Source organism: Schistocerca americana, chromosome 1 (assembly GCF_021461395.2).
Source record: "Schistocerca americana isolate TAMUIC-IGC-003095 chromosome 1, iqSchAmer2.1, whole genome shotgun sequence".
NCBI classification, from domain to species: Eukaryota; Metazoa; Arthropoda; class Insecta; order Orthoptera; family Acrididae; genus Schistocerca; species Schistocerca americana.
In genome coordinates, this window is record NC_060119.1 from 1,140,435,047 (window position 1) to 1,140,451,011 (window position 15,965).

The following is a 15,965-nucleotide window of genomic DNA, read 5'->3' on the forward strand; positions in this document are numbered from 1 at the left end:
AATCTCAGATATTCAAAGACTTAAGGAAGGTCACAAGCAAGAAGTTAGAGCTCTCGTTTCCTTTGTACACATACGCTGTTTGCCAGACAATTGCATTGAGTAGTTCTTGAAGGGTTTCTCAAAGTGCACAGACACTGACCACCTAAAAGAAGCCCTGGAGGCCATAGGGTGTGGTGTGCACACAGTGACGCATATCAAATCCAATCAGAGAGAGTGATAGAGAGCCACCTTCATTTGTGGTGATCCAACAGAAACCAGGGGAACAAGAAGCTCTTTTCGGTAAAGAGGGTAGCCGACACTCGGGTCACTGTTGAACATCTACAGAACACGAAAGGCTCAGCCCTACCGTGCTTCTGCTGCTGTGGGGTGGGACATATGCCACGCCATTGTACCCTCCCAAGACATGCGTGAAAAGTGCGGGTGTACACGCATGCATAATGGGCTTGTAACCCGTGAAGCGTCCTCCCAAGTGCAAAAATTCCATTAACCTGCGCATTGTGAGCTACCGTGACCTTGAAGTATTTAAGGTCACGGTAGCCCTGCAGCGCCTAGTCCCACTCAAAAAGAATGCTGACATTCCCATCGGACAACTGTGCACAGACACCGCCCAGGCCAACTGACTCATGAAGAACCTTACATGTTAACAGCATTAATTACTGATGATCCAAGAAACCTTCATCAATAGTTTACGCCGGGAAAGCCTACAGTCACATACAGCATTAATTACTGTTTACAATTTTACTGATATTGAAGTTCTTGTTATTTCCATCCAGAAAAAAAGCATAAAAAGACATGATGATTGAATCTTACCTCATGCACATTGCTTTGTTCATCTTCCAGTCAGAAGAATAGGCTGATCTTTTATGGCCTTTATCTTTTGGAACTCATTGTACACATATTCCATCATCAACGTCCTTGATTATGGAGGAAATTATAAAGCATTCTCAATATTCTATCCAACAGAAACACCACAAACATTCTCCATGCTGTCATGAGATAACCCAGCCAAGGTAGATACACCAATATGACTAGATAACAGTGTGGTACTGTCTTTTGTTTCACTGTAGAGTGCAGTAGGGACAACTTGGCAAAACTGGCACACACAAACTCAAAACTAATGTTAGTGGAGTAGTAAGCTACAAAAGCAGCACTAATTTGGCAAAATACAGAATTAATTCAGAGCAGTTTTTTTGCTTGGACAATGACATTTGCTAAGGTTACACAAAGTTCTGCTACTTCTTCATGCAGTGGATTCACTCAGTTTCGCTTTGCAACCAGAAGTTTGTAATGGCTCTAAGCACTATGGGACTTAACATCTGAGGTCATCAGTCCCCTAGACTTTGAACTACTTGAACCTAACTAACCTAAGGACATCACACACATTAATACCTGAGGCAGGATTCGAACCTGCGACCCTAGCAGCAGCACGGTTCCCAACCAGAAGTGGAAACACCAGTTTTTGCAGTTTCACAAGTTGTTTTGCTTGTATTTTAAAAAAGTTATTAATGGTCAGTAGCATGGAGAATAAAGTGGTGGCAACATCATTTTTTAGAAAAAGTGGATTTACTGCAGTTTGCTTCTGGATGCCTTTAGAGGATAAACATAAAATTCTACAACCGATGGCCCAAATGTGCTTTCTTCATATTATTTAACAGCTGTAGAAAATTACTTACAAAAAAGCTCTATCAATTAATACGGTTAGTAGTAAATATGTACGTCATTATTTTCAGTTGCAGAACTACAGTGGGGAGGCAATTGTTCGATGCTCGTTGTACACTGCGCACCCTACTGAATATATGCGCACTCCACATACGCACAGGCTTGTTGTGCGTGTTGGAAATGATGACAAGGATGATCCGCATGAACTGAAAGTTAATGCTGCAAATAAATATACAGCAGTGTAAGTATACAAAAATTGTATGTTAATGGATTTCAGTGACGTAGGAATTTCTTACTCTTTTCCTGGTTCATTCTGAATCTAATCAGTACATAAATGGATGGTCAACAGAAAGCAGACTGGGACACTTCTACTGACAGTTTAAAAGTGTGACTCTCTCTCTCTCTATTAGAGAAATTGGCTGATCTAATTATGCCATTATTCCAAACTATTGCGCTGTATTTATGAACTATTTGTAATGCCAGTTACCCTTAGTTTGAATCGGAGAAATTCTGTAATTCCTTAACTAGAGTTACTACAATGCCATGTGTAGACGAGAAAGTGGAGATTATACGAGACACTTGGATTTTGTTAATATTACACTTTACTTATGGTTTATGTTACGTAACATGTGCTGGAAAAATGGACACCACCCACAGTCAAACATTCTCCACACACAGAGGATCCAGGCCCTGACAATTGTCAGCCAACTCAACCATTGAACTGAAGAGAGAGTTCTCAGCTTTGATAAAATATTTGCCACTGCAAATCGCTGACGCACAAACAGTCTCACCTTTGTTTTTGGCTCCCTTTTCCTTTCTTTGTTTCCCTTCTCCTCTCGTTCCTCCATTTCGGTGTTTGAGTTTCCTCTTCTTCCACCCTGTGCGCTCCTGAAGTCTGGCCCATGCATCTGACGCATAACAACTGGGTAACGTGTAATTTCCAGCCCTGGGTCGTCAGGTGGGGTTCGCACGTACCTCCTGGTACAGGCCAGGCACAGGGAGGGGTGATTTCCTGAGCTACAACCTTCCCAAATTGCCGATTGGTCGCTCTGTCAGATGTTCGGGAGGTGTGACCAATCGCCTAAGACGGGGGCTCAAAGAAGTCCGCTAAAGGCAACTTAAAGATCCTGTTTGACGGCGTCGCCGCGTGGTACCTTAGCCCGGCCAGCCTCTTTTCTCACCAGTGTGCACCACCAACTGTTTTTCAGTGTTGGACTCCACGGACCAACTGCACGAGTAAGCCGATGCTGCTGTGGACCACATGGAGCAGAATCCTCCTGCTTATGTGCCCTTGTAGTAGCAACTCCACACCGGCTGTCACTCAGTGGCCACCGAGTTAACACCCCTACATCTCTTCATCCTCATGAGTGTCCTCCAATGGAACATTCTCGGTCTTTGGTGCCACTAAGAGGATTTACGGCTGCTTTTAGCATCGCTGCATCGCTTTGTACGCTGCCTTCAGGAAACGAAATTGCGCCCTCTGGACCACTTTGAGCTTTCACATTACTTACCGATTCGTTTTGACCTTACCCCCTGAGGTTGGCATTCCATCTAGTGGTGCGTCATGCTGCTCGTACGGGATCACCTTCATAGTCAACACATTTCCGTGACTACCCCTCTTCAAGCTGTTGCAGTTCACTTTTACCTACCCCACCTGACTTTTTCCCTCTGTACCATTTATGTACCTCTGTCATTCGATGTCATCAGAGCAGGCTTCCTTCAACTTATTGGCAGCTACCTCCCCCATTTTTGCTACTCGGAGACTTCAATGTGACATTAATGCACATAATCCCCTTTGGGGTTCTCCCAGGACCTGTTAGAGAGATGCCCTCTTGGCTGACATCTTTTCAGACTCCTCGCACACGTATTCCCATTTGGATGTATCCTTTTGCACTGCCCAGCTTTCTCATCGTCTTGAGTGGTCCGTTCTTTTTGACACCTACTCAAGCGACCATTTCCCATGTGCTATCCATTTGTTAACTCCTAACTTACATGCGTGCACACCCAAATAGCAGCTTACTAAGGCTGACTGGCAGCTTTACTCCTCCCTGACGACCTTCAAAGAACAAGATTTCCCCAGTTGTGATGACCAAGTGGACTATCTCACCGTTATCCTTACTGCTGCATAACGTTCCATTCCTCACACTTCCTCTTTGCCACATCGTGTCCCAGCCCCTTGACGGACTGAGCCATGCTGCAATGCAATTCACTTACGTCGACGAGCTCTCCTCAATTTTAACCGCCACGCTACGCTGGCCAACTGCATTCATTATAAACAGAAAGTGTCCAAAGTGTTGTCGCATTTTTCGGAATAGCAAAACAGATAGCTGGCTTTCATTCACTAGTTATTTTAACAGTTCCACACCTTCCTCTGTGTTGTGGGCCAACCTCTGACGGATTTCTGGCACCAAGATCCATTTTCCAATTTCCAGCCTGACAGTCGCTGACAATGCCATTGCTTGCTATCTCCAACACCTTGGGCCGCCACTATCACCCTGCTTTCCTGTATTTGAAACGAGCGGAGGAGGCTCGGGCGATACCCTTCTCTTGTCCGCATCACGAGTGTGACAATGCCGCCTTTACTATGAAGGAGGTAGATCATGCTCTCAGTTCATCCTCATCCTCCTCCCCAGGACCAGACGCCATCCATGTTCAGATGTTGCAGTTCTTTCTCATGCTGGTAAGCACTTTCTGCTCATCACGTACAACCGCATCTGGATGGAGGGCACATTTCCTCGATGCTGGCGTGAAGCCACCGTCATACCCATACCTAAACCCGGTAAGGACAAAAACCCTCCTTCTAGCTACCGGCCCATCTCTCTTATCAGCTGTGTTTGCAAGGTGAAGGATCGTATAATTCATGCCCGGCTGATGTGGTGGCTCTAGTCTCCCCATTTACTAATGAATCACAGTGTGGCTTTCATGCGTGGCGTTCTGCAGTTTACCATCTCGTTACTTTGTCCACCCATTTGATGAATGGTTTTCTGCGGAAATCCCAGACTGTGGCTATGTTTTTTGATTTAGAGAAGGTCTACGACAACTGCTGGAGAACTGGTATCTTCTGTACTCTTTACACATGGGGCTTCCATGGGTGCCTGCCCCATTTTCTTCAGGCTGTTTTACAAGACCGAGTTTCCAGGGTGTGTATGGGTTCTGCCTTGTCAGACACCTTTATCCAGGAAATGGTGTGTCCCAGGGTCGTCCTATTTCCTACCACCCTTAACCATATAATGACCTGTCTCCCGCCAGGCATCTCTGGCTCACTTTTTATTAATGATTTTACCATCTATTGCAGTTCTCCATGGACCTGTCTCACTGAGCAGTGTCTTCAGCGCTGTCGTGATCATCTTTACTCCTGAAGCATCGACAATGGCTTTCGCTTTTCCACTGTCAAAACCGTCTGTATGAATTTCTGCAGTGCAAATGGTTATTCCCACCATCTCTACATCTTGGGCCTGTCGCCCTTCCATTCGTTGAAACTATGACGTTTCTGGGGCTCGTGCTGGATAGGAAACTCTTTTGGTCCTCCCATGTGTGTTACCTGGCAGCCCGCTATACATGGTCCCTCCTGGGGTGCCGATCAAACCACCCTCCTTCATTTGTACCGGTCCCTTGTATGTTCGAAATTCGACTGTGGGTGCTTTGCTTATGCGTCTGCATGCCCATCCCTTTTACACTGTCTCAACACTATTTGCCATCATGGCATCCATTTGGCCCCAAGCGCCTTTTACACCAGCCGGGTTGAGAGTCTGTATGCTGAAGCTGCTGAACTACCACTGTCCTACTGCCGTGACTTTCTCCTCAGCAGGTATGCATGCCATTTGTCTGCCATGCCGCCTCCTTTGATCATCAGTATGGTGCTCCTCTCTCTTCTCTGTTACCTCCCGGAGTCCACTTTTTCCTCTTGCTGTGGTGGCTTAACTTCACACTACCTGCAACTTTCCCACTTGGTGTGAACCCTCACCACCTTAGCTTCGTGAAGCAGCCCATGTTAACCTTGGCCTTCATTCGCTTTCTAAGGACACTACTCCAGCCTCGGTCTATCTCCTCCAGTTTCACAATCTTCGCATGGAACTTTGCGATAGTACCTTTGTATACACGGGTCCGCCGCTCGTGGTCTTGCGGTAGCGTTCTCGCTTCCCGAGCACGGGGTCCCGGGTTCGATTCCCGGCGGGGTCAGGGATTTTCACCTGCCTCGAGATGACTGGGTGTTTGTGTTGTCCTCATCATTTCATCATCATCCAGGAAAGTGGCGAAATTGGACTGAGCAAAGATTGGATACTTGTACGGGCGCTGATAACCATGCAGTTGAGCGCCCCACAAACCAAACATCATCATCATCATCTTTGTATACACGGATGGCTCTTGGACTGACCATGGGGTCGGGTGTGCCTTCATATTATCACCCGTGTCTGTCGATATCTGCTTCCGGCACACTCCCTTTAAAGTCTGTGTGCTGTACACAGCCCCTCCCTTAGTGCAGCGGATCCAGGAGAATTGTCACTTGCTCACTGTTGATGGAGCCAGTGTCATGTTTCTGTGGGTCCCTGGTCATGGCGGCCTGCCAGGAAATGAGGCTGCTGGCACTGCTGCCAAGGCTGCAGTCCTCGTACAACAGCCCACGAGTACCTAGATTCCCTCCGATGATCTCAGCGTTGCTGTGTCAGGAGGTGGTGTCCCTTTGGCATTGCCAATGGTCCTCCCTTCGCGGGAGTAAGCTTCGGCTTATTTAGCCTCTCCCACCGCCTTGGACGACGTCCTCTTGGCCCTCCCACTGGGAGGAGATATTTTAACTCTGCTGCATATTGGGCACTGTTTTTTTAGCCGTCGTCATTTGCTCAGTGGCATACCCCATCCCTTTCTCCACATTGGGCACAAATTTTAACTGTTCAACACTTCCTGCTGGAATGCCCCCCCCTTTTTTCTTTTTTTTTTTTTTTTTTTTTTTTTTTCTCTAACCATTAACATTCAGCTTGGGTTTGCCACCTGATTTATCAGCCTTTTAGCGTATGATGCTCGGGCTGTCGACTGCGTTTCTTTTTATCTGCCGCAGCAATATGGCGAAGGCAGTTTTATTTTTTATTTTTGGGCCTCCATTACTATATGATGTTTTTTTAGCCCTTTTTCCACCTGGTTGTTTTTAGCTGTCTCCTATTCTGTCCATTGGGACTGATGCATAGTCGTTTTAACTCCATTCTGTGTTCGTGTTCTCTAGTTTTGACTTGGGCTCATATGACCCCAGCTGTTTGTTGCGCCCTAAAGCAAAACAAAACAAGCTTACCAGAGATGTAGTATTTCAGTGTGAGCATAATTTGGTGTGAAAGCCCAAGTACATATTACAGACATGACCTGTTAAGGAATATGATAGAATACTGGCATCAATAATGGGAGGAATCAACAAGATGCAAAGGAGAAGACTGGCCACTGCTATGGGAGTGGTCAACAAGATGCAAATGCAAAATCTATAATCTAAGAAATAACCCAATCAGCAGTTGCTTTCCAATAGCTAGACTCATCTATAATTTGTATCTACATGTTCTTCTTCAGCTCACAATTAAGTGCCTGGCAGTGGGTACATCGAACCACTTTCAACCTACTTCTCTACAGTTCCATTCTCAAACAGTGTGCAGGAAAAACGAACACTTAAATATCTTTCCATGCAAACTCTGATTTTTCTTATTGTATTACAATGATCAGTTCTCCTTATGTAGGTTGCACCAACAAAATATTTTGACACTGTGAGGAGAAAGTTTGTGACTGAAATTCCACGAGAGGGCCTTGCTGCAGCGAAAACAACTTTCTATTTTATTTTTTTATGGTATTCTCTCCCTTATTTTACAATAATCCAAAATCAACTGGCCTTTTTTCAACTTTTTCAATGTACTTTGTGAATCCTATCGGAAGTGGATCCCATACTGCACAGCAATACTCCAGAAGGAGGGAGAATAAGTGTGGTTTAAGCAGTCTGTTTAGTAGAGCTTTTACATTTTCTATGTGTTCTGATAATAAATCAGTCTTTGTTTTGCTTTCCCCACAACATTGTAGATGTGATCCTTCCATTTAAGTTGTGTGTGATAGTAATCCATAAATTTTTAGTTGAGTTTCCAGGCTTTAGGTTTGTGTGATTTATAATGTAACTGAAATTAGCAGATTCTTTTTAGTGATTATGTGGATGAGTTCACAGTTTTCATTATTTAGCCACTTTTTGCACTGTACAGAAATCTTGTGTAAATCATTTTCTACTCGATTTGGTCATCCGATGACATAACATGATAGTAAATGACAGCATCATCTGCAAACAATCAGGGAGGGGTGCTGAGATTGTCTCCTAAATCATTTATGTAGATCAAAGAACAACAGAGGGCCTATAACATCTCATTGTGCGATGCCAGATATTACTTCTGTTTTATTTGATGACCTTCCATGAATTACGTCAGTAGCACTTATTATCTTGTGGGAATAAAGAGCTAGTTGTATTTCCACAAGAATGATATTTTATGAATGTGTGTTGTCTTATTTGTCAATAAATCGTTCTCTTCGAGGTGATTCACAATATTAGAGCACATTGTGTGTTCCAAAATACTACTGCAAATAGATGTTAAGATATGGGTCTGTAATTCAGCAGATGGCTCCTATTTCCGTTCTAGAGTATTTGTGTGACTTGTGCAATTTTAGAGTCTTTGCATACTTACCTTTATATGAGCAAGGGATTGTATGGGATTGCTAAGTATGGAGCCATTGTATCAGAATTTTGTGAAAGGAATCTGACTGGTGTACAATCTGGGGTGGAAGTCTTGCTTTTCTTAAGTGAGAAGCTGCGTCACTACACTGAGGATATTTGCTTCTAAGTTATTTATGTTGACAGTTGTTCTCTTAAGAGCTGCTTGGTTGCCAAACACTGAAGATGAGGAATAAAATAAGATGTTTAAAAGGATCCTAAGCTTACTGATGGAGGGACTGTTTATCGCTGCATAGGCTGTGACCACGGGTGACTGGCCCCTCTTGGAGAGACTTTTAGGGTGGAAAGTGTGGCAGATGTCAATATAGAGTTGTTACTGGTAGGTTTGATGTGAACAGCATTTTGTGTAGAGCCATCAGTGGAATGAAGGTCCACATGCAGGAAAGTGGATCATTGATGTAAACTGATAAGAAACAGATGGACATCAGTGAGCTTGTACCAGGCTAGAGGTTCGGTATTCTGAATGGGTAGAAAACTCCTTGAACATCATGCCATTAGTGTTCCAGGACAGTGCACAATATTGTTTGCGGATGGTAAGGGGAAGTAATTGTGTGTTAGAATATAGTAAGTAAGTTAGTTGTTACTACCAGGAATGAGGTCATGGGTTTAGTTGCCTGGGATGTTGGGAAAGGTGATGTACAGTGATGCCAAGACAATGATCGTCGGAGATGTTTGTGTAGAGAAATATGGCTGTCAAAGTTGTGAAGCAGAACTATTGGAAGTCGACAAAGACCTTTGTTTGGAAAGCTGGGAAGAGTGTCATTTTTAGGTTCTACATGTGTGTCTTGACAGTGCTACAGTTTTTTTGCTTCTTGGTACTGCCTCCCCTCTCCCCCTCCCTCTCTCTCTCACACACATGCGTACACACATACACTTTTGTCGTCTTCTTCATGCCTCAGAGTGTATAAAGAAGGACAAGTATAATAACTGATAATTAATAGTGCAAAAATTTTTTTCAGATTCCAAGGTATGGGCATCATACACACAGCTAAAAAGCACATTGCAGAAGAACTGCTAAAAAAGAAACGAGCATTAAAATTGGAGCAGTTACGGCAGCATAACATGAATATTTCATCCTTGCCAACAAAGGATGAAACAGAAGTAAGTATTATTATTAATAGCTAAATAGGTGTTCTTTTGTACACTTTTAATCATTGATGACAGAGTAACAGAGTCTTGAAAGCTTATGTGTGATACACAGTTTATTAAATTTAATGATTTAATCTAAAGAAAGATAATTAAAATCTGTCTCCGATCACAGAGTAAAGGAGTATTAGAATGATACTGTTGCATACTGTTCTTATTTTATTAATTGTAATGGTATAACTTGAAGTAAAATAATAATAATAATAATAATAATAATAATAATAATAATAATCTTCCTCCCTCATTCTGTGCATCTGTTGTCTACTTATGCAAATGTAAATTGGTGCCAGCAGAATCATTCAGCAATCAGCAGCAAATGTGAATTCTCTAAATTTTCTCAGAAGTGTTCCGCAAAAAGAATGTTTGTTTTCCCTCCAGGGATTGCCATTTGAGATCACAAAGCATCGCTGTAATAATCATGTGTTGATCGAACCCAACAGTGACAAATCTAGTTGCAAACCTGTGAATAACAATACTTAAGAATGGGTCACGCTGGTGTTCTGTATATGGTCTCATTTATAGATGAGCTACACTTTCCTAAAATTTTCCCTCAAAGCCTGTCTACCATTCACTTTACCTAGTCTACTACCCTATTATTATGCATAGATACTTGATGTGACTCTGTCAAACAGCACGCCACAAACACTGTATTCGAACATTACAGGATTGTTTTTTCCTATTCATCTGTGTCAACTAACATTATTCAGTATTTATGGCAAGTGGACATTCATCAAGCCAAATAATAATTGTGTCCAAGATATCCTGTATCCTTCTAGAGTCACTTGATGAAGATACTTACACCATCATCAGGAAACAGTCATAGGTAGCTGCTCACCATGTCCGCCAGTCATTTATTTTCCTGTCACACTTCCGTAGAGCACTCCTGATGATACCCTTGTCTTTGCTTAACACATCCTATCGAGAGCAGCATAGTGGATTCTCTTACTTAGTTTGTAAACTTTTCTATATCCTCAGACCTTTGCTTACAGTCTGCAGTGGGATATATATATATATATATATATATATATATATATATATATATATATATATATATAATGGAAGGAAACATTCCACGTGGGAAAAATTATATATAAAAACAAAGATGAGGTGACTTACCGAACAAAAACGCTGGCAGGTCGATAGACACACAAACAAACACAAACATACACACAAAATTCAAGCTTTCGCAACAAATTGTTGCCTCATCAGGAAAGAGGGAAGGAGAGGGGAAGACGAAAGGAAGTGGGTTTTAAAGGAGAGGGTAAGGAGTCATTCCAATCCCGGGAGCGGAAAGACTTACCTTAGGGGGAAAAAAGGACAGGTATACACTCGCACACACGCACATATCCATCCACACAAGCTTGTGTCTGTATGTGTGGATGGATATGTGCGTGTGTGCGAGTGTATACCTGTCCTTTTTTCCCCCTAAGGTAAGTCTTTCCGCTCCCGGGATTGGAATGACTCCTTACCCTCTCCTTTAAAACCCACTTCCTTTCGTCTTCCCCTCTCCTTCCCTCTTTCCTGATGAGGCAACAATTTGTTGCGAAAGCTTGAATTTTGTGTGTATGTTTGTGTTTGTTTGTGTGTCTATCGACCTGCCAGCGTTTTTGTTCGGTAAGTCACCTCATCTTTGTTTTTATATATATATATATATATATATATATATATATATATATATATATATATATATATATATATATATATATATATATATATATATATATATAAAATTCTGGGAATGCTGAATCTGCATGTTGTCCTTTGTTCTTTCCTCATCTGAGGAAAGGGCGAGCCAAGTTTTGAACATGTAACACTATCTAAAACAATGCTAATTTGTGCACAATTGCTGTCCTGTCTTGTAGAAATTTATTGTATTTGAACTCACAATAAGTGCTAGAGTTTTGCAGCAAACCAATGTTAAGGTTATTGGTCTGCAACTTTGCAGTTCCGTTCTTTTACCCTTCTTGTATGCAATAGTCACCTGCACTTTTTTTCCAGTTGCTTGGGACTCGTGGGACGATAGCTTCGTGATAAATGAAACCTAAGTAAGGGACCAGCATTGCAGAGTACTCCTTCTAAAAACGAAACTGAGGTTCCATCTCGACCTGGCAGCTTACTTGTATTCAAATTTTCCAGTGGCTTGTCTATGCCAGGGATGCCTATTTCTCTGTCCTCCATGCTCGAGTCTGTGCGACAGTCAGATGGCGGCATGTTTGTACGATTCGCCTGTGTTAATGATTTCTTAAATGTGAAATTTTAAACTGCAGCTTTACTTTTGCTGTCTTCTATTGCCACCTCCGAGACTAGTTGACAAGTGAATCTACAGAAGCCTTTGACCCACTTAGCGATTTTAAGTAGTACCAGAATTTTCTCGTTTCTCAGCAAGATCTTTTGCTGAGGTATGGCAGTGGAAGTTGTATGTTTCATGCATTGATCTGTTTGTAGATATATGAATTTCACCTTTTCCCTGTTGGTATTTCTGCATTGCTTTTCGATCTGAGAGTGGAACAGTCTATCTCCTAAGCATTTTCCTAAATTTTGTTATGAAACTGTTAAACAATGTGTGATCAGTTGACTGTAAGTTTAGATGGCTCTTGCATGGTGGACCAGTACACACAGACACAAACAGACATGAAAACAGAATCCTTGTATTGACTCGCTCATCCATCTCTCATCATCCTCCTGTGTGTAATTTTCGATTGTGCTGTGATGTACCTATAGGCATGTGTTGCAATTTTCTTCAGTCCTCTTTTACCATATATATTCATTCCCAAGTGCGGTCTTGATTTCTGGGACTGTGGTGTCAAATTATACACAGCTGGTTTTCTCAGAATAGTTGGGTCATATGTCCCTTTGGAGTGTTCAGAATGGCTTGTGGATCAGTATTTGGGTCGTTTTCTCGGCTACAGTGTTGAAATACATTTTTGTTCAGCAGGAACGGTGTGTATCATGAACTGCACTTTTAGAACAAACAGCTGAAGTGTTATCAGTCACATTGGTAAGAACAAGGCAAAGTAAATAATGAAATATATGTGATTGTTATCGCACATAAGAATTTAATCAGTGGATGTAGCACATTCATGTTTGCACAATGCATTAAAAGTTCTTAATGGAACACCAAAATCACAAATGAGGTGCATTTGACATTGAGCCATTACAAATTACACACATTTTACACTGTTCATGGCAGTGGACCTTGCATTTTTTTCCTACACCGAAGGGGCAGCTGATACAAGGTTTTGCCACAACAAAGAACACAAAGAGTGAAACTCATTGCTGCATGTAAGTCAGCATTGTCATTTTTGCACATTTGTGGTTTCTGCATAGGAGGGAAGAAATGTTCTTATCTTGATAAACATAATTGTTCATTTTATTATGATAGTCAAAATATCATTTTATAATTGGGATTATCCTTTAGTTTTTAGTGCTATCAGTGAATTTATACATTTAATAAATGTTTAACTTTGTGCATACCAGTTCCTTAGTTCAGTATGGATGTTGTCTTGCATTTTATTATTTATATATTTGATTTGCAGAGCAACAGGGTGTACATACAATAAGGAAAAGAAATTCACAGGTTTTCCCTGGATTTCCCAGTGAAAATAACACTTTTTCCAGGGAGAAAATACATGTCTTCAGTGTTAATTGACAATATACTTTCTTTCAGAGCTGTAAAACTTATTAGTCCATTGAATGGTAAAGGTTTTATACACCAGCATAGAATTTCACAGCAATTTAGGAAAGGAAACACACTGAAAAAGCAATGTATTTTGCAAAGATCTTCCATGCACAGCAGAATATACATAGCGTATTTTCTTGTTACATAAGTATAAATACGAATTCCACCAAATACAGCATGCCAGTTCCGAAGCACTGAAATTGTGATAGCGATGCGCTTTTATGGCCGGTCTTAGCCGTTGTCACATGATCTCGCCAACCAGTGACAGTAGATACTCGGAGCATAGGACAAGTGATGTAATCAGCCAACAGCAACACCACTTTATGTAATGCGAACACACAAATAGGCAAAGGAAATGATTAATGTACATATATTATAGTTACAAGCAAAGCCAAGCTTTCAAATGTAATATTTGTTCTTTTTTACCTGAGTCACCCTTTAAGACAGAGATCTACTAAGGAGACTGCCTACACTACACTTGTCCATACTCTTTCAGAATACTGCTGTGCGGTGTGGGATCCTTACCAGATACAGTTGACGGAGTACATCGAAAAAGTTCAACGAAGGGCAGCATGTTTTTTATTATTTCGAAATATGAGAGAGAGATATAGAATTTGGGCTGGACATCATTAAAAGGTGTTTTTTGTTGCAACAGAATCTTCTCACGAAATTCCAATCACCAACTTTCTCGTCTAAATGCGAAAATATTTTGTTGACACCAACCTACATAGGGAGAAATAATCACCACGATAAAAGAAGGGAAATTAGAGCTCTTACGGAAAGATACAGGAAGTCGTTCTTTCTGCACATTATGAGAGATTGGAATAATAGAGTATTGTGAAGGTGGTTTGAGGAACCTCTGCGAGGCACTAAAATGTGATTTGCAGAGTGTCGCCATGCAGATGAAGAATTTTGTAAACCGTACTAAAATGCATAATTCGGCTTAAAGTGCACATTTGTATGTCCACGTTCATACTAAAGTAGTCCCCTACCTGGTATTAAGCTTTTTAGCATGGTTTCTGGGATGCGAATTTTCTTGGAGTACAAGTATGTATTATCTCGTGTTTGTTTTGTTATTCTGGCATTACGTCGTAGGTGCCAGAAGATGAAAATAACTGCTTCAACCAGCAAGACAATTAATCCTTGGTTGTCAGTATTGTGCAAATAAAATCAGAAAACTGAAACTAATAACATATTTTAGCCTACTTTGTTTATGTTTCAATTCACTTAATAGCTCCCGGTCAGAGAAATTTGTTTTGTTTTTGTTTGATACAAGTGCTGTAAATGAAGAAAAAACGGCAAAAAGCACAAAACAAAAACACAGGTCACTTAGAGGCTGCTCCACCTCCTTCCCCCCTCTGACTTGAACTGCTCTGTGTGTATCCAGCAACTGTGGCACGATAGAAAAAATTTTCCTGCCAGCATCACGCGACTTGAGCTCTGCACATGAGCGTGTGCCCGTGGCAGCTGCTCAAATGAAACTCATGTAAACAGTTGTGATGTCATGCTCATCAAAAGCAATCTTTTGTTATGAAGTATTGCATAGTTTTCATCCTAAAGCCTTTAGTTGTCAGTAGACGCTTGTTTGTGCACTGTCTTCTGTTGTAAATAGTGCAGTTTCTTTGTAATTTAAATTTCATTTTTGTGTTTTTCTCTCATTTACGTTCTATTTCTGCAGTTTTAGTCTGCAGTAGCAGGCTAAAGTTACTCTTTGTTATAGTATCAGTTTCTATCAGTCAAAATTACAAAAATTTAACTGAAAACTAAAACAATAAAAAAATTCCCAGATTTTTCCCGGTTTTCTCTGGGATGAAAAAATTCTGGGTTTTTTTCCTGGATTTCCCAGTTGTCATGAGGTGTATACACCCTGTCTTAAATGAATATTTAAATTCTTGCTGCAGACATTCTTCTCACTCTTCGCCCACATTCATTTCATACGTTCTGATCTCTGATTTTGGAACTGTTAAACATTGTGAGGCTGCCCCCCATCCTGGAAGGTCAGTTTCTGGATTTTGTTTCTGAATAAATGATTGTTAATTATCCTTATGTTGATGTTTTCAATATGTTGATATTGCTTCTTTGAGGTCATTTAGTGTCTGTGTAAACCATGCTGGTTGTCCTTTCATCTTCATAGTTTTACTAAATATTTGTTTTGTCAGGCCGTCATCATGAACTCTAGCCAAATGTCTGAAGAATGACATCCTTCTTTTTTTGCATCCTGTGTAAATGTTCTCTGTATGTTTGTAAATTTTAAACAAGTTCTTAAAGTTACTATTTTTACTGAGAATTTAATTTGCAAGCATATGATTCAATAAAAGAGTCTTTACATTTCTTAAGTAAGGAGTTGCAATAAAGGGTGTGTTAAATATGACACAGTTATCTTATAACAGATACCATTGACCTTTCCTAAGTAGTCATTTTTATGTTGAAACAGTTTAGTGACACTGTTTTTATGCTAACCCCCTAATATGTGAATAATTCACTCCTCTTGAACATATTTTTTTTTTCTATAAACATTTTGCTTATTTGCTTTCAGATAAGAGCTGAGGCAGAGTCCGAAGCCAAAAGAATGAATCTCAACAGTGTGACATTATGCTTTGAAGCATTTATAGAAGGTCCTGGTGGGGTCATAAAACCTATATGCCAACCAGTTTTCTCGACACCTATAAATAACATGAGTGAGTATCATTCAGTACTCCTATGATTTTTTTATATTGTTTTCTGTTTACAACAGGTTTAATT

At 41.0% G+C, this 15,965-nt stretch overlaps 1 protein-coding gene across 1 annotated transcript in view; it reads left to right on the forward strand.

Annotated features, from left to right (window-relative positions):
* The window catches only part of LOC124597229 (nuclear factor NF-kappa-B p110 subunit), a 100,860-nt gene that overhangs the window by 17,241 nt on the left and 67,654 nt on the right, over nt 1–15,965 (forward strand). Inside the window, exons 4-6 of the mRNA XM_047135925.1 lie at nt 1,731–1,900; nt 9,358–9,499; nt 15,760–15,901. Of these exons, the coding sequence (XP_046991881.1) occupies nt 1,731–1,900; nt 9,358–9,499; nt 15,760–15,901 (454 nt within the window). The remainder of the gene's footprint in view (nt 1–1,730; nt 1,901–9,357; nt 9,500–15,759; nt 15,902–15,965) is intronic.